Raw genomic sequence first — 23,145 nt, 5'->3', positions numbered from 1 at the left:
GATATGTGAAATATTTAATGATATAACATAAAAGACTATGGTGGCACTCACACAACATTAACAATAAACATAGACACACTTAACACTAACAATTAAAACTTTAACATCAACAGACAAACATGGATCCTAACATTGCACTTCAGATGCTAACAAACAAACACCAGTGGTGAGGCACGCGCTGACGGGGGTTTAAATAGACAGACACACTAACACTTAACCCCATACAGGTGTGTGCCTTCATGGGGGTGTGGCTACAAACATGAGTGAACCCCCCATGCACATGGCAGGCCATACCACGTGACTTCTGGAGGTGGGGGGGGGTGTCCCGTGACAATTTTAAAACAGACAGAGTAGGTTCCTGTTTGGTTGCTGTTTATCTTATTGCTCATAAGAATTCCTGTAAATCATGTTTCTGCATTTATTTTGAGAGATTACATTGCTGCTATTGAACTGACGTTGGCTTCTACACAAAGCAAGGCTTATAGAAGCCTTCAAAGCCATATATTTAACTACATATTACATGCAATTGTACATAAATGTGCTTCAGTTTTCTGTCCAAGTTCAGCTTTGTTCTTTGGCCTGTGATCACACAGTGCATCTCTTGTTGAGTGAGCAGATACTACATGGACGTGAAGTGGGAGTAGTAATAGGCTTTGCTGGTGTTATGTATATGTTGCAGGATGAGCAAAGGCTTTTAAGTGTTATGGTACAACAGCCTGAAGTGAACAGTGAGAGATCTGGCCAGCGGAATGGGCTTTAATGAGAACAAATACTTTTTATGTGGAGATGGAAGCTAGAGAAAGTCTAGAGCATAGACTCTCTAGAATAAATGGGGGGAAATGGCAGGACCTGCATCCTGGGAGCTTTTCTCAATTATTCTTGGCATTATCATCCACACCCAGCCCTCAGAGAGCTGGGGATATGGGACTGCTAGGAAGGGCCTGGACTGATACATCACTAGTGGAGTCATTTCCTGGCACTAACCCAACTATCTGCTACATATAGGAGTCCTTTGTAGCCAGTGACGTATTAGTTACTTTAATCCTATTGGAGAGAGGGAAGCACAGAAATACTCTATTTAATAGAACTTCTAGAATTTGCAAGTACTCAGCCACTGGCACTACAAGATATCATAGTAAAACATCATTCAAATAGTAAGGTGCAGAATCAAAGTTACCTCGCAATACCAGAAACATCATTTTGTAGTATACCCCATGACTTCCCCACTTCTCCTCGAATGACACCTGTATCTCTTGCCCACTGCTGTGTAAGGCAAGTGATCAAAACCAGAATATCTCCACTACAGCATGTCCTCCACCTGCCACTGGGTGAATCAATTTCATCACCATCCTCAACATTGTAAGTGTAGTTAGCTTGTTCCTTTTTACAGCTGTCTCAGGCCCCATGTGGCTCCCATCCAGAGCTGCCTGTGTAGAAAGCACCACCATGGCAGGCAGCTCAGGCCAGTGCACTTGGCTGGCTGCATGTGAGCACGTCGGGCTCCCGCTGAGACTCCCAACCCAATACTCTCATGTCACTGCGCATGTGAATTATGGCAGGAAGGCAGGACCGTGCGCACAATGAAAATGAATGTAAAATGCACGCACAGTTTAAAACACACACACACACACACACCAGGGGAAGAAGGATTATTCTGAGTAAATTCAGAGTGCTGTCGTTCTTGCCCACCGATTGGTTGGCGCCTTGCACGTGGCTTTAGCAGTGGAGATGAAAGAGAATGACAGCAATACTAGTGAGGCTCCCGCCAGCCATGGCCCATTTTAGGTTCAGCTGAAAGATTCACCACTCCTACGTTTATGTGAGGAGAATCTGATCATTAGCGCTCATTATGAATCCACATTGTATGTCTGCCTTCAGGAGACAGTTAAGCTTGTGGCAGAAAAACCTCTATTTGATAACTTCGTGCATCATTTATCTTGAGACAACAGGAAACACCTCTTCTGCGGTGCTCTGTTTCGTGGACATCCTTAGCTCACACTGGAATGTTACATCACAATGGAACCCTAGCTTATACTGAAATCTTAGCTCACATTTACCTCTTTTCCATTTATCGCGACCTATCTTAGCCTAAAAGACCGAGCTGGACTAAGAAATCTAAAACGTCTAAAGACGAATTTCGTCTAATGATGACAACCCAGCCAAAAAATCATCTCTGAATAGCAAAGGCAAGAAGCTAGACAGATGAATACAGCCCAGAAGACAGCAGGCTTACACTGCAGTGTGAAGGGGACATGCAGGAGGGAGGAGGAGGAGTCTGTACTCTGCTAATGGATGAAGAGGACAAACATTAAGCTCTCCTCTCTCATGGTCTTGTCACTCAGGGAAAGCCAAGTTGATATCCATTTTCTTTTAAGACTTCTAAAATCATCTGTAAAAATTTGATGCAGGAACATAATTTTAAAATAGAGATTTGAGAACATTGCCATGATACAGAAGCAAAGGTGTGCTGGTTTGCTTTTGTTTGATACACTTGTTGCCTGCTCACCTTGGGCATTTCCAGCATTGCTGTGCTTTGAGAAATGTCGGCCAAAAGGCCCTAATTAACAGCAACTTTGGCAGCATGTACTCTCACATATTTTTCACTTTCCTGAAAACTGTTGAACACTGTGAGTGTAATACCTTTTGGGGTGCATGCTTAATAATGCACAGGAAGTTGGAAGAAGCCAAATCATTTGGGATAAGTACTTTGAATACCTTCATATTGTAGATACAGGTCATCCAAGGGAAACTTTGTGAAAACTTGCATTCCATTCATGTCATATTTTATATGCATTATCAGGTTGATTATTAAAGTCTGAATCACTTGATCATATCTGATTAAAAATCCAATTTCATTCACATAAGGGGTACATCTTCTTTTGCCCTCTGTTGTGCCTTGGCAAACCTATTCCACAAAGTTAGCTGGATAGAGCCAGTCAGCTCTCTAACACAACTCTCCCTCTTGCATAGCTCACTTAACTGAGAAATGGCCATTAACCATTAGACTCAATTACAAATTACAGTGTATGTTTGGATTGTGTGCTGCTCTAATTGTGTTCCCCTCTCACAATTAGACCACCTCATTGGCACTATGTTATTTGCAACCAGTTAATGTTTTGGCTTTTTAAAGGCCTTTCTTTTATTTTGATGTCCTTCTTTTATATTCACCACTTAATCACTTTTAGAAGATTTTCCAATTATCAAAAAGTATCAAAAACAAGAACATCTATATTTCTTCTGTCTATCATTGTGAATGAACATTACATATCCTACCACCTCACAAAAACAAATTCACTCCTGCAGACTAACAGCTTCCAACCTGCCCCTCCCAATTCCTCTGTGTCACTATAAATCCCCAGAAGCCCTTCACTCATTTACCTGCTCATTCCTTGTTTATGCTGCATGGGCTGAAGCTAGAGCCGATGATCACTGTTTCTGACTGGCATTTCCTAAAGTCCTTTGATTGGCATTTCCTAAAATCACATTTCCCTTGTTGTTTGGACGTCACCTTGAAATGCAGCAGTTTTCTCCCTTGAGATCTGTACTCAACTGCAGTCTTACAGGAATAAGACATGAGATCCCTGAGAGTGGCTCCCCGGGGCATGTCTTTCAGCAATTAAACCAAATTTTGGATCTGTCTTACTGTAAAGCTGATAACCCTGTCTACACTGACTACTGAGTAACATCATTGTAACGATATAAAAAATGAACTATATTGTTTATTCTTGATTAGTTGGTGGAATGGTTGGTTGAATTTACTACACTGTATATAAATGTCTATGTTAATATGTAAAAACTGATAACTGCTCTAGTCAGAGCAGTACAGTGATACTGGAAAGGCATTATTAGAATTTCGCAATCACTTAGAGCACTTCTGATGCCTAATTACCCTACACAGATGGTAAATGTCAGTAGCAACATGCAATGTAAACACTGCGCAATACTGACCAGCAAGGCTGGTCAATTAATTGGTTGAATTAGGTAGTTGGTTGGCTCAATAAAAAAAGGGTCAAACCCTGTTAACTGCAATTATCACAGCTGCCAGGGTTCAACCATAACAGAGCCCACCCTCTTTAAGCTGACCATTTCAGTCCATCAATCTTCCCTGGACTGAGAGTCTTCCTGTTTCTTTTCCCCTGCTCCACCGTAGGGTTCTCTGCTGACTGAGCTGTCCCCTCGCTGTGACTGTTCACGGCCCTCCGTTAGCATTCACAGCTCGGCTGTCTTCTCCTGCTTAAATCATCAGTGCTGCCCTCCTCCTCGGGACATGCAGGTGCTGCCCATCGATCACACAGTCAGTCTGATTCCGCAGATAACTAACATCGTTATTCAAATGTGGGCTCACCCGCACTCAACTCATCTTCTGCTAGACTGTGGAGGTATTTGTTTGGCTTTACTTAATCAGGCCATCTACAGAAACTCTGTTTCAGGGCAGTTCTCTTCCTGGCATGAAGCTCCATAACAAGCCCTATTAGGCTCAGAGCTGTAATCATGACTCACTGAAAGGCACAATTCAGATGCCCCCTTTAGCTATTCTCTATCAGCCTTTTTCCCTTTAGAATGTGCATCAGAAAATCATTGCTATAGTAATGGAGTGAAAGGACATCACAAGACAGGTTTCTTTAGGATGACAATGAACTTTCATAATATCTGTTGAATACATGAAAGTATAGTTCCAGCACTCTAACAAGTTCATACCAGATGAGGACAATTTAATGTTTGTCCTTCATCTTCCACATGAGGACATTTTGTTCATTTCATAAAGGTCAGTAACAGTGAGGAATGATCACTCGCATTTTAATAATGGCTCCATTTAGTTTTCAGCATAGCAGCCAGTCTAAAGAGCCATGGCATTTACCTGTTCATATCACTGCATAATTGCCAAGAAGACAGGACCTTGAATGGTCTATTTACTTGAAGATTATACTGAGTTTCTGTTCCAATCTGTCTCTCAGTAAGAGAAGCAGCAATGCTGGTTCTGCCCAGGCCAACACATCAGCCCAGTGCTAGGATAGCCTCCATTTCCAGGCAGTAACTAGCTTGGATCCACTGCATCACCAAAACTGAATTGACATTTCCCCTTTTGTTACGACAGCAGATTGGCTGTCGCTGAGGTGACTGAACACAAATGGAATACTTCAGAAATGACAGACTGGAACACTTCTCCAAAAGCCATTTGAGCAGAATGTAGCTAAATTAACTTCACTGAGTCCAGCACATTTGATAACAGCTTAACAAGAGAATGTTTCACATGCAAATATGACTGGTGTTGAACCAGGGTTAAAAACAGGCATTTTGGAACGTCTTTGAATGCTTCTGAGTGAAAGCAGCTGCTGGAAGCATTCCACTTTATCCCACATTGGAGCCGCATCATAGCCATGCCTCTGCACAAATCTCGACGGCTGGAATGGAGACTGACGTGACAGGTGAATGGGAGGTTTCATCCCTTTGTGATTCACAATTGTCACACCAATGAATGAGCTGCATGCACAGAAAAGTGTTGATGGAGAAATGCTAAGGCATAAAGTCTTTGAATATTCATTCAAGTATGTTCTCTCAGAAGGAAAAGCTGGGAATAGACTTTGCGTATATCAGGATACAGTATGACATTAAACAGCTTGGGATGCCACCCACTCTCACATTCCAAGGTGATAGGGATTGGCACAAAGACGCTTGCATGCCCTGTATGATGGTACTGAGATAACGGTATTATAGTGGCTTATGTCATCATAAAAGGATGACACTGGAAGTTGTCCAGATAATTGGTTTCATCCCCTTTGGAGTGGATCTGCCTTAGAAGAGGATCACAATGCACACTTTTTTTGCAGACCAAGATGCCAGTTTCTTATTATTTTCAATAGAACTGATTTGGGTCTTTGATTTTGCCCACTGTGTGTGTGTGTGTGTGTGTGTGTGTGTGTGTGTGTGTGTGTGTGTGTGTGTGTGGACCAATCAGATGAATCGGAAGGTGGGCTTTCGGTGACAATTGTAAACGTAGCAGATATCTGATGTCAGAGTGACAGATTATCCTGAAGTTGGTTTAAAAAAAAGGCATGCAGTCCTATTAGTGCAGCATATAAAATATTGGATTAGTGTTTATCTTTTCGATACATTGTGTAGTTTATAATTAGCAAAGTAATGTAACTAACGTTAGCTAGCTAGAAAGTCATCTGATTTACAGCATAGGCACTATCACTACTTGGATTACAAAGACTCAGGCATTCAAAACTAGATGTTAAAAAACATTGTATGAACCCACAGAGGTGTAAAAGCAGTGTGCCTTTGGTTTTTTTCTACTTTCCAAAAATCGCAGTGTGAACACAGCCTTAACCACCTGCACATAAAAAGAAACATCTTTCGCAGAAGAGGCACTGCTTATCTTCACTTTCCTTTGGCAACCTTATCTTTCACAAACACAGAGATTACAAATTATCTTCAACCTCAAAAACACACTCAGTGACTAGCCAGTTGTTCAGCATTTTCTGTACGTGCCATGCCACTGACGAGTGCTGTGGATTGAGACCACTGCGAGGTTCCATGGCTCTGTGGCTCGGAAGCATTCTTGCTCTAAATATCAAGAGTTCCCCCAGTGAGAGCCAGAAGAGGAGAAGCTGAAACTGAGAAGAAAGGGCAAGTGAAAGCCCAGAGTCTTTGATATGCTGACACATCCACTCCCGTGTCCTTCCTCTCGAACAGACAGGCAAGGCCATGCATATCAATTGCTAGAACATTCCAGACTCACGCCTCTCTTTTGCACACAGGCCACCACTTAGCCAGATGCTGCTTTCTTGCTTACCACATCTTTTGCCAGAAACATTTCAGGCAAGGACAACCACAATGGCCCATGCATAAAAAGATTTCCTACAAAGGAAAGTATTCTTGTACGTGTACTCTAATGCTGAATAGCAGGCCCACGTGCAGAATGAGAAACAAATTAAATCATTAGGCACATCTTTGAGGTTTTATTCTATACTGAAAGAGCAGAGCAGTAACTGTATCTGGAATGAAAGTGCTTTTTAGAATTTCAGGACCATATTTTTGGGGCCATTGATGCTCTCTGTATGTTCCTGTTTGAAATCTCTTTTGTCATTTACAAAGACATTTTTACCTATCCCGAACACATCCTGCGGTATATTTAAGAAGAATGTAGTGAATTGTAGATAGTTGGCCATATAACAGAAAGTTGCTCAAAATCTTGCTCTTGACTAAAGAATGAAAACATGACACAAAACATGACACAAACATATCTACACCAACCACATAACCACATAACCAGTTAAGCACTCATGTGCCATGAGTTTACGCACTCATGTGCCATGATATTACATGACTGCTGTGGAGAGCTCTCAGTGTGGCCTCAACCCTGGCAGTCTACCATGATGCTCAGTGAACCACATGCCTGTAGGCACACTGAAGCCCCTAAACATGATCTCTGTTACTGTACCACTCAAGCCGTGAGAGCTGCAGCGTGTGTGCACAGTTTGCCACTTCGATCGCTCCATTGCATGAGTCATTACTGAAATGCATGTGATGGGAGCTACCCGATCGGAAAATTAACCTTTATTCCTTGAGGGGAGGAAAGTGATTGGGGCAGGCCTTCTGTAGATTCTCAAGCATGTTCCCAAGAACTGGAGTGTCATGTTGATTTGTCAGACTGACTGCCCAGGATGGAACATCACAAATATGGAATACCCATGTACGGTCATTAACAATGGATTTAAAAGGACTTCAGTGAGAAAGTGTTGCATGGAAACGAAGATTTGTAATTTGAATTTTCCAGGGAGCACTGACACAACAATACATCCTAACTCATCTCGTGTTAGACATGAACACAGAAAAATATGAAGATGGACATCTTCTAATTACATCTACAGGGAAGTTAATGAGCTGATAATTCTTTTAGTGCAGTGCAATAAAAAAAACAATATGTACATAAATCCAATGCTTTGCATTGAACTGTTCAGTGGTGAAGAAACTGTCATTTTGAATCTGAGCCTTTTTTAAATTTATTTTTCAACTCCTGACATTTGCTTTTAGGGTCTTACCCTGAAAGAACAAACACTAATTAATCAGTCTGGCCCTGATTGCATCCTGCTTCTCTCCTCAATCGCACTCATTAACGACACATACCATCCACCACTGCATTCAAAATGAGTCTGTCACCCATTCTCCCCCCACCCAATTCCTCAATTCCTCAAAAATTTGTTGCGACATTATTTATGCAATCCAGTATGAAACCAACACTACTTTGAACAGTGACAATAACATGATCATGAGTCACATGATCTGGCTTAACCACCGAAGGTTTTGCAAAAGTAGAAAAATAAATATTACAGAAAAGACATTTTGTTTGTTCTTCCCATTTTTTGTTAATGTAAGTTTGTATTTGCTCTGCTGTCTCTTAGATTTGACACAACTTGGTGATTCTTTGTTGTGGTGAAAATAAAATTAAGTATCTTTTGAATAACTTACCTCATGGAAAGATTTAATAGTAACATAAATCACTTTGAGTCTAAACAAATGTGTTTATAATGCATGCACGTGTAAAGTAATTACCTTCAAAAACTGAATACACTGTGGAAAACAGGCAAAATGTCACATCCTATAATGTACACTCAATGTAAAATCCTTCACTGACTTCTCACAGTCTCTAGAGCATCTCATAACCTTTATTATTTTGCATCTGTCTTTCTTCAGATAATGGAAGATAATTTGCATAAAACTTATCAGATTTTGTCATATCCTTGCTAGTCTTCCCATTATGGAAGGATTAATCCTCTGAACCTGGTGTTGATTCAAAGGAAGGGAATGATTTCTAACCTGTCCTTTGAACCATCCATCATTAGACAGACAATGGTTTCAATGTCAACCCTCATTTAGAGCCATTACAGTGCTCTCTCTCTCTCTGCATTAGCTACAAATGGGCTGCTAATTACATGCTGAGAGTCTTGCTGGTCCTGTGTTTCTTTACATGTGTCTGCCATGACTTAAATAACAGGGGCTGACACTAATGCTGGCCCTGCTTGCTTTGCTCCAAGAGGCCTCCTATTTAGCATTTTCTTCTTATCTGCCTCAAAGTGGCCTAAATGATGTAATTTTGAAAGAACCTCTGAATGTGTTCTTCTCACATACATGCCATTTTTGAGTGCTACCATGCGTGATGTTCAAATTATTCATCTACAAGAAAAGGTTGATTATGATTGATTTTGCTCTTATTGTTGCTCTTCCCACATTTTTCCTCTCTCTCATTACCCATTTGTCGCAATGGACCAGATTATCAAATACAGAAACACACCCACCCAACATGTCAATGTCTTATCTCCTCAGCCCAGGACAGAGGTTTGGACTGTTGTTTTTTTTGGCCTGAGATCAAAGAGTATTGTACAAAGAGATAGAAGGTGTGGATGAGCCTGATTGGCCACTACAGGCCTGCTGCTCTCCAGCACAAAAGCAACTCATTGAGGTCTGATTTGTATGTGTGCAGACAGGCCACCCATCAGCTGGCCAAGCAGATGACCTGTGCTCCGACAAAAAAACGAAGAGTGCCATTATCTCTAAACAGTAAGCTACTATTGTTTTGGGCACTTCTGTGAGAACTGCTTGTGCTTGCATGACTTTGAGTGAGCTGAGTTCATCAAAGTCTCAGCACAGCTCGATAAGATGCCTGTTGAGCCCAGCAGGGCGGTTCTGAGTGCAGGGGCTGAACTGTCTTCTGGGATGCAAACACAGTGGCATACCCCATGCCTGTAGTTAATCACTGAGGCGTTTTACATAAACCTGATCAATAGGGTAGCATGATATAATTGATTTGGCTTAATATTAATATTATTATTCTTGGCTTGCTCCATATTTTAGTAAATTCCTGCACTCTTCTTCCTTGTTCTTTTTTTGCATCTCAAGTGGAATCATTTGCACCTTCTGCTGGTAACTGATACTAAGAGAGTTAAAGCCCAGTTCATTGTACTGATTCTGTCATTTTAAGTCAACACACTGTTTCTAAGAACCTCTTTTTGACCAAATATGCAATCATACCAAGGGAACAGCTGTGACCACAACTGACTGTTTCGTCTTAGCAAGGACATGATTGCTTGTTTCTTTCTAGAGAAACATGAAAACAGCAAATATGTCGAGAATTTATTTAGGGGGTTTTCTTTGTTGGCCATTTTTAAGGTCCTCGAAGTTGAATTTTACATTTCTGCTTGCCAAATCAAGTATTATATTGCAGTATATATTATACAATAAATTTCACAGTCACAGCAATATTGAATAATGTTTCCCGACAGAGAGAGAGAGAGAGGGAGAGAGAGAGAGAGAGAGAGAGAGAGAGAGAGAGAGGGCAGGATACTCATTGAACCATACTAACAGGTGTTTTTTGATGCCTTGCAATAACTGTTGTTAACATTACACCTCATACATGTAAATGCTGAAAACACAACCCTTTAAAAAATGTTTTTCAAACAGAATTTCCCCTTACTATGTTCAAAAGAGCCATGTTTCATATGAAAATATACCAAGTGTAATAAATACATAAATAATTTTTTAAAAAAGACAAGATTTAAAAGCCTAGTTATTAATGAAAATTCAAAATCGTGAGCAAGAAAGGGAGCACCATGTAGACCCTGATGTGTTTGTCTACATTAATGGGTTGACCTGTTTATTTGGAAGAATGAGGCACTTTCAAGCACTTGTTAGGGACTGCCAGAGAGTGATGGCCAATCAAAAGAGGTCACACCACTCACCCACGTCCTCTGCGTAGGTACTGCCGCTGAAAGCATAAAGCAACAAAACAGCAGCTGCTCAAAGACCTTCAGCTCACACACACACACACACACACACACACACACACACACACACACACACACACACACACACACACACACACACAACCTCTATTATAGAAACCAGGAGGAGGTAGAGGTTTACTTTTGTGTCAAAGTAAGTTCTAAAGGTCATGTAAGCAAATAAGTGTAGGAGTGAAAGTTCATTTTTAATTTTGTTCCATATGAATATATTTTAGAGCCATAAAAAATCCAATTATAGAGTGTGAAAAATAAATTGAAACTTTTGAAGCCATCGTTTCAAAAATACAGAGTATTTTTCAAAATGTAATTAAAATGCAGCACATTTCCTTAGCTTATTCTTCTCACTTATGAACTGGGAGCTTCAGTCTAAAAGGAGGCACAGTCCGTCTACACAGTCCGTCATCAGAAACAGAGGTCCAAGGTCCGAGGAAAGTTTAGAACAATGCCACGTGTCACAGCGACCGTGGGACAATAAAGGGCTCAATCTGTAAAGGATACACCATTGCTCATGATAGGAATGATGAATGGCCACCACGTAGCCCTGTCATAAATGTATGTACAACCACAAGAGGCCGAGCACTGCTACAACCTGGTTTCTCCAGAGATACAGTTATAAACTATAAACTCATCTACCAAGAAACATTTTGCTAAAAAATGGTGCCTATGATCAAAATCAGATTTTGTTCCTTTGGGGCCTTTATTTCCACTCCAGGCATTTTAGACAAGAACTTATTGACATTTTCACCAGGAGCCGAAGGAATCTCCCCTCAACAGATGGCAAGTTGTGGAGAAGTGCTGAGAGACAGCGCCACCTCTGGCTATGCGTGGGACAGGCATCCAAGCTCATGCCACCATGCCCCGGGAATGGAGGTAGCATAGCGACTTTATTAGCACACTCAGTACCAGCCAGTCGCCTTCCATTTCACTCTAGCTGAGCTAAGAGAGCCCCACAGAGCGCCATATGGAGGGCATGTGTAATGTGCTGGTGCATGAGCTACAGCCGAATGAACAGACTGACTGACTCCCCTCAGTATCGCTGGATGACAGGGCCTATAAATGCTGAAATCATACTGAAAGCTTGCCTGGCTAGCATGGACACAACTGCTAAAAGTTACTGATGGTTAAGTGCTGAGAAAAGCGGATTTGCACTAACAAATCTACACTATCACAGTGGGCAAATGCCTCCACTGGCTGTAAATAGCTTTAAACCTATTTATATGGAAAAGAATAGGAACAGGTAAGCAGTAATAAAATGAATAATGGCCAAATGACCTTCTGCTGCACACAGCACAGTGCTGCCATAATGCTAACACACACACACACAGAGAGAGAGAGAGAGAATGACTGAGCTCACATCCAAGACATTCATCAACTCATACCTAAAAAGGGTGTGGAAGAGCGCCATGGGGGCAGGCTGCTTGACCTTGTCTGACCTTTGTTAGCGTAACTAACAGGCTTCTACTGAAAGCAAGCTAGAACAGGAAAGCAGGGCATCGCCTGCAGCCGCACTAGCCTAAAGAGAGCAGCTCTCACCTCTCCTGGCCTGCTGATGGCAATGTTTTGCCAGAGAGAGACTGAGAGAGAGAGTAAGAGGCAAGGGAGAAAGGGAGAGGGACCCAGACCTGCCAGAGCTGCATGCTGGGTAGACGGCCATTTTGGACATGAGTCAAGGGCATGCAGTGGAACGGCCAAACGAGCCTTTATGCTGTGCCAGCTGGTGACGCAGTTTTCTTTCAGGGATACCGGATACATAACCGTGGACCCAAACACTGGAAAAATGGCAAGTTGTGATGGCCTAACTGGCGACGTCACTAAACTATTTTTGCCTGTAGAGGTTCCTTTAGGTAACACACGGGAAGTAGAACTTTTAGTGTCATGATTGAACTTTTCACTTTTCAATCTTTAAGTTGTTGACATTGTTTTTAACTATTCAACTCTAAATAGATAGTTCTGCATTTGAGTCTATTTTTACTGAGAAATTTACAACAACTGGGTCACACCAAGTTGCCAGAAAGTACCAAGAGAATACACAGCTGAAACTCTACTGCAAAAGCAGACTCTTCCTCTCATCTGACTCCTCTTGTCAGGAGCTGTCTAATCATGCCCAAGTGCAAGGCTATAGTGTCTGATCTCAGACCTCCTTTAATATCAGGCTTTTGTCAGAGGGATATGGGCGTTAAATGTTAACCTAATGGCAACAATGTCAAGTACACAGAGTAGTAAATGAGACTGCTTTCATGGCAATGATGATTATTAGTGACCCTAGCCAGTGAAAAAAAGATTTCATCTTCGAGTTAATTTCATGACTGTAGTCTGTCCTTGACTGTCTGTCCATAACAATTTGCTTTATCAGTATTTTATTTACATATTGATGACACTACTGAGCAGTGACATGTCTAATGATGATGTTGGTAATGACAATGATGATGACATGACATGGATGTCATTAATTGACTAGTGAAATTAGTGACAATGCATAAGAGTTATTGACTTTCTGAACAGAACAGGCAAACACATTAGTCCTCATTTCTGAAGTTAGTGCATTCTCTATTGCCTGGGCATTTTATAACGTTTTATTGAAACCATTAATGAACAATTACAGCTCATTTCAGTCCTTTTAAGTGACTGTAGACTATCTGAAGGACTGTCTGTTCCAAACAGCTTGTGAGTTTTGAATCAAACACTGTAGTAGAAAACTTTGAGAAGTTTCTAAATCTGTTCCTTGATGCTAGAGTTTGGTAAAGTGGAGTCAGAAAAGGGGTGAAGAAGTCCAGTGGAGTCAAAACTACAACTCCTTAGTCAACACTGCACACGAAAGTCTACAGTTTGACAAGTTCTCTAAGACTGAGACCGTATGGGTGGCCGACCCGATCTGTTTGTGTGTGTGTGTGTGTGTGTGTGTGTGTGAGAGTGTTTCTGAAAGTGACATTGCTGGGCTAGTGCATTTCTAATATCTCAGGAGGCTTAAAGTTTGTCAACTCTGAATGGTCTGTATGTGTAACCTCTGAAAAAGCTAGTGTGACTATGTGTGTGCACGCATGCATGTGTGTGTGTGGGTGTGGGTGTGTGTTGGTGGGTATCTTTGTGCAATGGCAGTTCCCCTCTTGTGTGGAGACCAGTATGGCACCGAAAGATCCATTGCACAAATGTAAGTCTTGCTTTCAGAGCCAGGAGCCTGCAGCCTGGACAGTATGACCAGCCATGTGGGGGATGTACAGCTGCCAATCCTGCTGAGTGTGTGTGTGTGTGCGTGTGTGTGTGTGTGTGTGTGTGTGTGCATATGTGTGTGTGTGTGTGTGTGTGTGTGTGTGTGTGTGTGTGTGTGTGAAACAGAGAAAGAAAGTGTCCTAGATTGACCTTCGCACATCTTGCCAACATGAGAAGATAGAGAGCATACTGTATCCTGTCTTGGCACACTAGTGAAGCAGGTGTGAGGTGTGTTTGTGTGTGTGAGCTGTATGTGCACTTTTTTAATTTCACCTTTCACTGACTTCCCAGTCTCATTACTGTGGTTTCTTGCTCTTTCACGTTCTGTCTCTCTGCGTTTTTGTCTTTCTCACTCACTTGCTCTCGCTCTCTCAATCTTTGCATGCCTCTTTCTCATTCTGTCCCCCTCTCCTCCTCTTCCTCTTTCTCTAATATGCTGTGTCATTTTCCTATGACAACCCAAAGCTGCTAGTACACCAAGGTTCACATTACAACCAAAACGGGATCAGATTTGCTCCTCTGGTTGCTCATAATGGCACTCTGCTCGATGTTTATTGCTTTGCTGGTCATACTCATAACTCAATATTCGCCATCCGGCCCCTCCCGAAGAGAGGGCTCGCCACCTGGGCTCACTGCAACAGCCGCATTGATTTCTACCAGCCGAGGCGTGTGCTGCACTCATACGGTTGCTTATGGCCCCTCTAATTACACAGTTAAGAATCACGACCACTCGGTCGTTTTTGAGGTCGTCACATAAATCAATAAGCATCAGCTCTCGGGCAGCTGAGCGCTGGGCTCCCTGGAGTTCGAGGTAGGCCCGGTTTTGATTCCCGAAACCACAGGCTTCTGGGCCAGACTTAGTGGAGGGAAACAGTGCTGTTGTGGCTCTGCTAGAGTACAGAGTTGAATGCATGCTTGATTTAGCCGAGTGCCCAGTTAACGTTAATGCTAACTGCGAGCTTTCCTTTTTCATCTGCTGCTCATTCCTTTCTACCATCTGTTGCTTATACTTTTAGTCAAATGAGTTTTAGCCATAATGCTGGAATTACACCTCATGACACATTATTTCTTTTCACCTCAATTCAAATCGATGCCATTTGTACAGCTCCTTTAGTTACATTCGATTAGCCCTAAACAAGTGAAGGTTTCAGTAATTCTAGTTGGTGTGAAAGAACCAGAAGGCTTCGGCCTGTGGGTCATCAGTACTCTGCCACTTACTGACCATCACCTCACTGGAGCCCCCCCATGTCCCAGCATACCACCTTTAATTCGCACAGGAGGTGTTTCCCCCCAAAGCTGTGCCAAAGAAAATATCCATTGCAAAAAATTGTACCCTTCTCCAGCTCCTGGTGCAGAAAAGTACAGAACAAGTGCTTGTCATGAATGTGTGTTTCTATACAAAGCATGTAAGTGGGAACAATCCTTCACCCCATACTACTGTCAGTCCATGTAATCAGGTGTCCCAGAGGAGCAGGTGTCAATACTTATAGCACAGGCCACCTGGACATTTTGTACACCCACCATCTTTCTCTAGAGATGAGACCATCAGTGCAGGTTCGCATGAAAACTGTTTATGCCACTGGATTCACAGTGCCATTATACTGGCATGACTCCCTTCTTTTGGGTGGAGAGAGGATCTTTCAAAAAGAAGTTTGACATTTTATTGCAACCAGTCACATAATCAGACATAATTATATAGATGACCGACATGAAAGGACATCTGAGGGTTTGAACTAAATGAAAGTCAACAAGGTTCCATTCCATTTTATTCTGCTTGTGTGTGTGTGTGTGTGTGTGTGTGTGTGTGTGTGTGTGTGTGGCTGGTGGTGCGGGGGTGAGGTGGGTAAAGGCAGAGGGCAGCACCTCTCACTGGTCTTCCAGGTGGTGAAGGTGTACTCTGTTCTCCAGACCAATATGACAGCCAAAACACACATCTACCCTCCTGAGTGATGGTTTTGCACAACCTTCACCTTCAGGGAGTGGCAGACTCTGATGTTGTTACACTTTGCTTTTTCTGCAACGATCGCATGCATATCTCAGGCAAGTGTGCACTGTGAGTATGGAGAGTATGAGTTCTCGATGCAGAAGGTTTTCTCACTTGAGTGAAAATCTGTACGTGCTGATCAGCATCTGTCTGCATGTCTGTCTGTCTGCATGCCTGTCTGTCTGTGTCAGTCCGTCTGTGGTACGTCTGCATGTCGATGTGTCTGGCAGGGCTGCAGAGGGCTGTGCATGCTTGTGTATGTCTGTGTATGTTTTTATATGCCTGTGTATGCCTGTGTATTTCTGTGCATATCTTTGTATGCCTGTGCATGCCTGTATATGCCTGTGTATGCCTGTGTATGCCTGTGTATGCTTGTGTATGCCTGTGTATGTCTGTGTATGTCTGTGTATGTTTTTATATGCCTGTGTATGCCTGTGTATGCCTGTGTATTTCTGTGCATATCTTTGTATGCCTGTGCATGCCTGTGTATGCCTGTGTATGCTTGTGTATTTCTGTGCATATCTTTGTATGCCTGTGTATGCCTGTGTATGCCTGTGTATGCCTGTGCATGCCTGTGTATGCCTGTGTATGCCTGTGTATGCTTGTGTATGCCTGTGTATGCCTGCAGCTCAGAAGGACATGGCCCGTGTCTGCCTCATTAGGACTGTGAGTCAGATGTGCTCTTTCCACATCACTACGCTAGTTTCAGAGAAGGAAAGAGATGGTTGGGTGAAGACAAAATGAAAGCTGAAACGATATGTCTGTGTATGCTTGTGTATGCCTGTGTATGCCTGTATATGCCTGTATATGCCTGTGTATGCCTGTGTATGCCTGTGTATGCTTGTGTATGCCTGTGTAGTTTCAGAGAAGGAAAGAGATGGTTGGGTGAAGACAAAATGAAAGCTGAAACGATATGTCTGTGTATGTGAGTGTGCATGTTTTTCTATGTGTGTATTCATGTGTGTGCATTTGTTCATGTTTGTTTGGGTGTGTGAGTATATTTGTTCATGCATGTGTTTGTTCATCTGCGCGTGTATGTATTTATGTGTTGAGGAAAAAAGTGGGGTAATGTGCAATGTGTCTTTGTGTGTGCCCTTTAATGGGGGAAGGGGAAATGTGAGGAGACAGAGGAGAGGGGGAGAAGTGGGAGAGGGAGAGAGAGAGAGAGAGAGAGAGAGAGAGAGAGAGAGAGAGAGAGAGAGAGAGAGAGAGAGAGAGAGAGTGAGAGAGAGAGTGAGAGAGAGGGAGAGAGAGGGAGAGAGAGAGAGAGAGAGAGAGAGAGAGAGAAGAGAGAGAGAGAGAGAGAGAGAGAGAGAGAGAGAGAGAGAGGGAGAGAGAGAGAGAGAGAGAGGAGAGAGAGGAGAGAGAGAGAGAGGAGAGAGAGAGAGAGAGAGAGAGAGAGAGAGAGAGAGAGAGAGAGAGAGAGGGAGAGAGAGAGAGAGAGAGAGAGAGAGAGAGAGGGAGAGAGTGAGAGAGAGAGAGAGAGAGAGAGGAGAGAGAGAGAGAGGGAGAGAGAGAGAGAGAGAGAGAGAGAGAGAGAGAGAGAGAGAGAGAGAGAGGAGAGAGAGAGAGAGAGAGAGAGGAGAGAGAGATGAGCTAGTCAGCAAAGACAGAATATATTTGGGGTGTGTATGTGTATGAGTGTGTGTGTGTGCGTGTGTGTGTGTGTGTGTGTGTGTGTGTGTGTGTGTGTGTGCGTGTGTGTGTGTGTGCGTGTGTGTGTGTGTGCGTGTGTGTGCGTGTCTCTGCTGTGTTTGACTGCCGCTCTACAGTGTAGCTGTGGTGCCTGCCTCAGTCTCCACCTACTGACCTTGGGCTTAAAAACCTCGTTCAGAGTCAGACAGGCCCATTATGTCATCCCAGCCTTGTTTTTATTATCTAATGCAGCGCAGAACTTCCTGTGAGGCCTCGCCACACCAGTAGTGGACAGACGGATATTAGCTGTGTGCTGATTTACAGGAGAGGTCAAACGGGAAGACTGTAGAGAAGCAAAATAAAATATTCTATAAGGACCATGACCTTTAAAGTTTTGTCAGCATTCCAACAATATGTTATTACTTGAAGGCAAAAGGCTGTTGTTTTCCTGGGTGGCCAACAGAGCAGATAGTATTGATTATACTACAATATACAAAAAAAAGAAAAGAAAAGTGTAACGCAATGCAAAAAAAGAGAGCGCAATCCAGCAAGGACACTCCCAATATTTCTGGGGAGAAAGCAAGTCAAAGAAAAGGTCCTAGTGCCAAAGACCTTGGCACGGTATTACTTTCTCAAGGATGAAATCTCATTCCACACAGTTCAGTTGCTTTCACTCACTTTCCTTATAGACGGACCAGCGTAGCATCCTAAGAACCTGACAGGGTGCCTATCTCAGCACCTAGTTAATGAAATGGATCTCCCGTTTTTAAAGGGTATATCTAATCAATCTGTTTAAAGAAGTAATCATATTAAATCATATTAAAAATCAATGTGCCATCTTCAAAAAAAAGATGAGTAAAAAAAAGTATCTCAGATGAAATGGAAAGGGATTAATCAACCACATAACCGTGTTCCATTTTGAAGCTTAGTGTGAGCTATGCTGCAAACTTTGACATTTTGCATAATCATGAAATTAATTACATTATAGTTCTGTGCATTTTTAACGAACGCAGTCGTATGTCATGCAAAATAAGATGAATTTACAAATTTCACATAGCTACCTAATTAATTAGTTCCTGCAGAAATGTACTTAGTAATTTTGATATTGATAACAACGATAAGTAAGAGACCATACAAAAGACTAAAAACTCTCGAAAAGTGGTGCAATGTCTCTTCGTCTGCGAAGGGGTACCGCGGCGCTTACTGAGATGCGCAAAAACAATCCACTTCTACGCACGCGCCAAGAACCTCTCATTAAGAGCGACGCAGTTAATGTGGAAAGCAGTCACGCAGATCACCTGACATATATCCAACCTGTTTATACTGTTTAAAGAAAAATCCTCAAACTCTAAAGTATAGCAATTCTTAGATAAGTTCCATCTGCACGCAAACAAGGCAATGTACATTAACGAAACATTCGATTTCATATAAATGGCATCCCTGTCCCCGATGCAAATGAATTCATTGTTCACACAATTGTTTATATTCATTTGACATCCTTTGTTTTCTGTCTCTTCCTTTAAGAATCCTGGTGCAAGTCGTGTTTGGAGAAATGGGGCAGTAAGGAACTTACCCCCCAAAGCCTGCTTCATAACAAAATTCATGTTGATGGCTTTTGATTCCTGCCTTTTTCACACTTCGATATTACATTCACGTCAAGCTTCTTAAGTGGTCCTTCTCAGATCTACGAAAAAAAACACACACAACATTTTAGCTCTCCCTTAATACAGTAACGTTAAAAAAACTTGACAACATCAAAAACGAGCAAGTACAAACTTTTCTCTGCTTTTCTGTTTGTTATTTCCAGTTTGACGTTATCTCTCTCGTATCTTAGTATATAGGGGAACGTTCACATGACGCGCCCTTTGAAGGACACTAAAGGTCACTGTAATGCACACAGTTTGTTTGTTTTTTTATTTTATGTCAAATACAATATAGTCTACATACGTCTCTTAAGCAAATGTTTTATTCTAAGAAACAACACAAAATACTGGAACAAGAATACATTACGCTTCAACTCTACAGACGGCACTTGGTTGAAGCGTTGTGCCACATGACACTGCAGCCTAAATGTCGTCCCGTAACATTTGCAAACGAATGCAGCTGATGGCTGTCCACGAGAACTAATCTAATCATTTCTTTTTTGATGCGTTAATTCCATATTGAACTATTGCGACATTGATTTTGGTGCAGTGCACAATTTGGAGGGAATCCCATAATTTGTATAATAACTTTATATTATCCCATTAAATCTAGACCATAGGCTGTAAGCGATATCTAGATACCCTGAATGCGGATCAGTGTGACTAACCAAAAAGTACGGATTTGCAATGTGCATTTGTATCCTTTAAAAAGCGTTTGCGTACTGTCATAAATGTTTGATATTTGTTCTCGATTTGCGCGAAAACATAATCACTTCCTTGTTCGCAGAGAAGCATAATTCAGCACCATTGCTAGTGGAGAGCTCCACTTCACCGCACCACTGGGAAAAAGCAAACGTTTTGGTTTTCACACAGAGAGATGCCATAATTACCTGTCCGGCGAAATCAGATCTCTCCGACAGACGAATAACCCCTCCGAATGAAGTTCAGTTGTGATAGCAGAACGGGATTTCACCCGCTAGTTCCTAGCATCTCCGGTTTCCAGGCAAAAGAAGGACGTCCTTGTTTCTTGAACAGAGGCAGTGTGAGTGCTTCGGATGGCAGCCACCTCTACCGCTGATGAAGGAACTCACTGAATCACATGGAGTGCTCCTATAAGAAACGTCCCACGGTCTGACCGAAAAGAGAGCGATCAATTATTTACGTTGCCTAGTCTTTGTGTGCCCTCCCATCACGTCGTTGTGGACGGTTTCTCACCCACAAAACCAAGAGTGCACCTCAAGGTCTTTCAATGTATGACCGGTTAAATGCTTTTGCAGTGTTATCTGAGTGTTATGTGACATTAATTGAATTATCGGTTAGTGTTATCCCTAGTGTTATTTTGTGCGTATTTCTAGGGAATTCAGATACTTATGTGTCGTAAGGCACTGCTTTTCGTGTACCCGTGGACACATCTCGATGTACATAAGGGTTACGTAAAGGTTACTAGGCAGTGCCGCCCGTTCATTGAGTATTAAGTGCTCAGTAACGTGCTCTCACCTCGCCTCGTCCTTGGGGCTTGTGAAGAGACACGCGGTTTCGCAGTGAGGTGATTGTTCACGCGTTTCCTCGAACTAGCACGACCTCAGAATGTGAGTGGCTAAATTACGTTTATCCCGGACGCATGGCAGAACGCGGACGTTGATGTTTCGCGGTTTGACATCAGTTCTAAATTAGCATACTAAGCGAATAACAGTGGGGAAACTGGAGTGCCCCATCCTCCTGTTCGTGCCGTTGCACAGGAAGCAATCTCAAAATATTTTTACCGGGTGGGATGGATAATAAGGAAAGTATACTGTGTACTGTACGTTTGTGTGTGTGTGTGTGTGAGAGAGAGAGAGAGAGAGAGAGAGAGAGAGAGAGAGAGAGAGAGAGAGAGAGAGAGATATTCTATACGTGTTGAAGAAAGTGTGTTTTTGACAGTTATATCATTTTTTCTGGTAGTGAAACAAGCCAATATTTCTCGCGATATTTACTTTAGTAAACTATTCTGAAGGGTTGTGAGGACAAACTTTGGTGTCTCTACACTGGTTATCTCCTTTGGCATGCCTTTAAGGTATGGTTAAGTTACTGAGGTGAATAACAACTCCATCCAGGAAAGATTCAAAGGCTTTAAAATGACAGGCACAAGGCAGCTTCGAATCTCCACATTCTTCACACCAAATGCGATAAATCTCAAAGCTTGTCCTTTCTTTCTGTAGTAAAGACTCTAATGGCCACCATAGTCTCATTATACTCATTAATCATCAGTCACATCAAAGTGACAACAACCTTTTCATCTTCTCTTCATAAAAAGCAACATGGTGGGTGAATTAAAGCATGTAGTTGACATGGTTACAATCAGTCTAAAATATATTATTCTGGGTTTTTTTTTAAAGCATTAATAGGGATCTAAGCGAACAAGACACCTCTCAGTGCCCTACCAGCAATGGGTGCCAACATGCTACAGCGGCACATATAGAAATGCACGGGTCAACCAGAAAATCCTCGTTTTCTGTTTGTCTTGGTCCAGACGCTGTCCTTTCATCATCCCATGATTTTTAAAGCTTTGTTTATAAATCTACCTTTTGTACTGATGCCAGGCGTGAAGATGATTCACATACGGAAAAGCAAAGCTTGGTAATAAACCCGGATTACAGAGCGGAGTGGGTGGAATTTCAGAGCTGACATTTTGAAATTTTTCAGCACCCACTCTGAGCCACGAACAGCAAAGCAGCCAGACTTGCTTTCTCCAACTGTGCCAGTGCCCACATAAAACCACTGAAGGCCAGCACTCCTTATGCTGTACCTGAAAGAACATGATCGTCATCGCGAGGACAGTCAGAAGGACAATGACAGACGGGATCATGATGAAGGTTGTGGTGAGGAAGTTTGAGGTGAATAATACAACGGTACAACCTAAATGCTATGCTGTGTAAAACCATTTTTGAGTTTCTCAAGTTTCAAAATGTGTGCAGGGATTAGACTATGGACAAGGTGAAGATGTTTGAGATCATCACAGTCCTCTGGAAAAACGTTTCATATATACATCAGGTAAAACAAAACAAAAATAAAAATACTAAAATACCTTATTTTAAGTATTATAATTATAACGTCATAAACCTGGTTAAATTATGGACTGCAGGAAATCAAGACTCCCACACACTGTGGTTCATAGCATGTAGTGTAGCTCTATCCTTAGGAGAGGAAGAGAGAAGGGATAGGATAATAGCTGTTCTGACTCATCATTCCAAAGAAATGACTGTAAAGATATTTTCTCTCCTTTCCAAGCTCCTGTTTGTGCATATGGAGGTAGAGCAAATACTGCGATGACACAATATAATCCTGAAAAATGATCTTAAAAGTCAAGGATATTTAAGGAAAATAGGACAATTAACATCAAGCAAGCACACATTCAGAGATGCAGAGATGAATGTGAGTTGGGTTTGGGCACAAATGAACTGCACTCCTCTGTTCTCTCCTTTGGAAGCCAGTGCACAGGCTTGCAATAGTGCGCTACTGTGCAGGAGCGAATCCAAAAGAAGGGTTGTACCCAAATACAGGGTCCTGTGGTCTTTTTTGTGCTCCCTCGGGGAATGCTCCACCTCTGCATCAGCGCATTCGGGGAGAAGCCCGAGCCGTGAAGAGCAGGTGCAGACTGGTTCTGCTCCCCAACCGCGAATGTGTTACGGAGCTAAGTAGCATTTGGCTGCTGTGATGGCAGGTTGAAGCTGGAAAATGTCAGTATCAGTCAAACGAGAGGAAATAAAGCAATATCTTTTCTGCTACAGATAATTACTGACTACAAATCCCCACAGTTCTTGTCCCTTTGGAACTGAAGCATTTATAAAAGTTGAAGGGTTTTGAAGGTATTTTTAAATATTTTTTTTAGATATGA

General features: G+C 42.2%; 1 protein-coding gene across 1 annotated transcript in view; it reads right to left on the bottom strand.

Moving 5' to 3' along the window:
* cplx1 (complexin 1) overlaps nt 1-20,783 on the bottom strand; it is a 33,093-nt gene extending 12,310 nt beyond the window's left edge. The window contains exons 1-3 of the mRNA XM_027009655.3: nt 20,769-20,783; nt 20,162-20,402; nt 19,202-19,312 (exon numbers count right to left, since the gene is read on the bottom strand). Of these exons, the coding sequence (XP_026865456.1) occupies nt 19,202-19,232 (31 nt within the window). The 5' untranslated portion in view covers nt 19,233-19,312; nt 20,162-20,402; nt 20,769-20,783. The remainder of the gene's footprint in view (nt 1-19,201; nt 19,313-20,161; nt 20,403-20,768) is intronic.
* Between the last annotated feature and the right edge of the window lie 2,362 nt (nt 20,784-23,145).

Source organism: Electrophorus electricus, chromosome 4 (genome assembly GCF_041902795.1).
Source record: "Electrophorus electricus isolate QZ-2024a chromosome 4, ASM4190279v1, whole genome shotgun sequence".
Lineage (NCBI taxonomy): Eukaryota > Metazoa > Chordata > Actinopteri > Gymnotiformes > Gymnotidae > Electrophorus > Electrophorus electricus.
The sequence above is the reverse complement of the archived record's forward strand: the minus strand, read 5'-3'. Positions and strand labels throughout refer to the sequence as shown.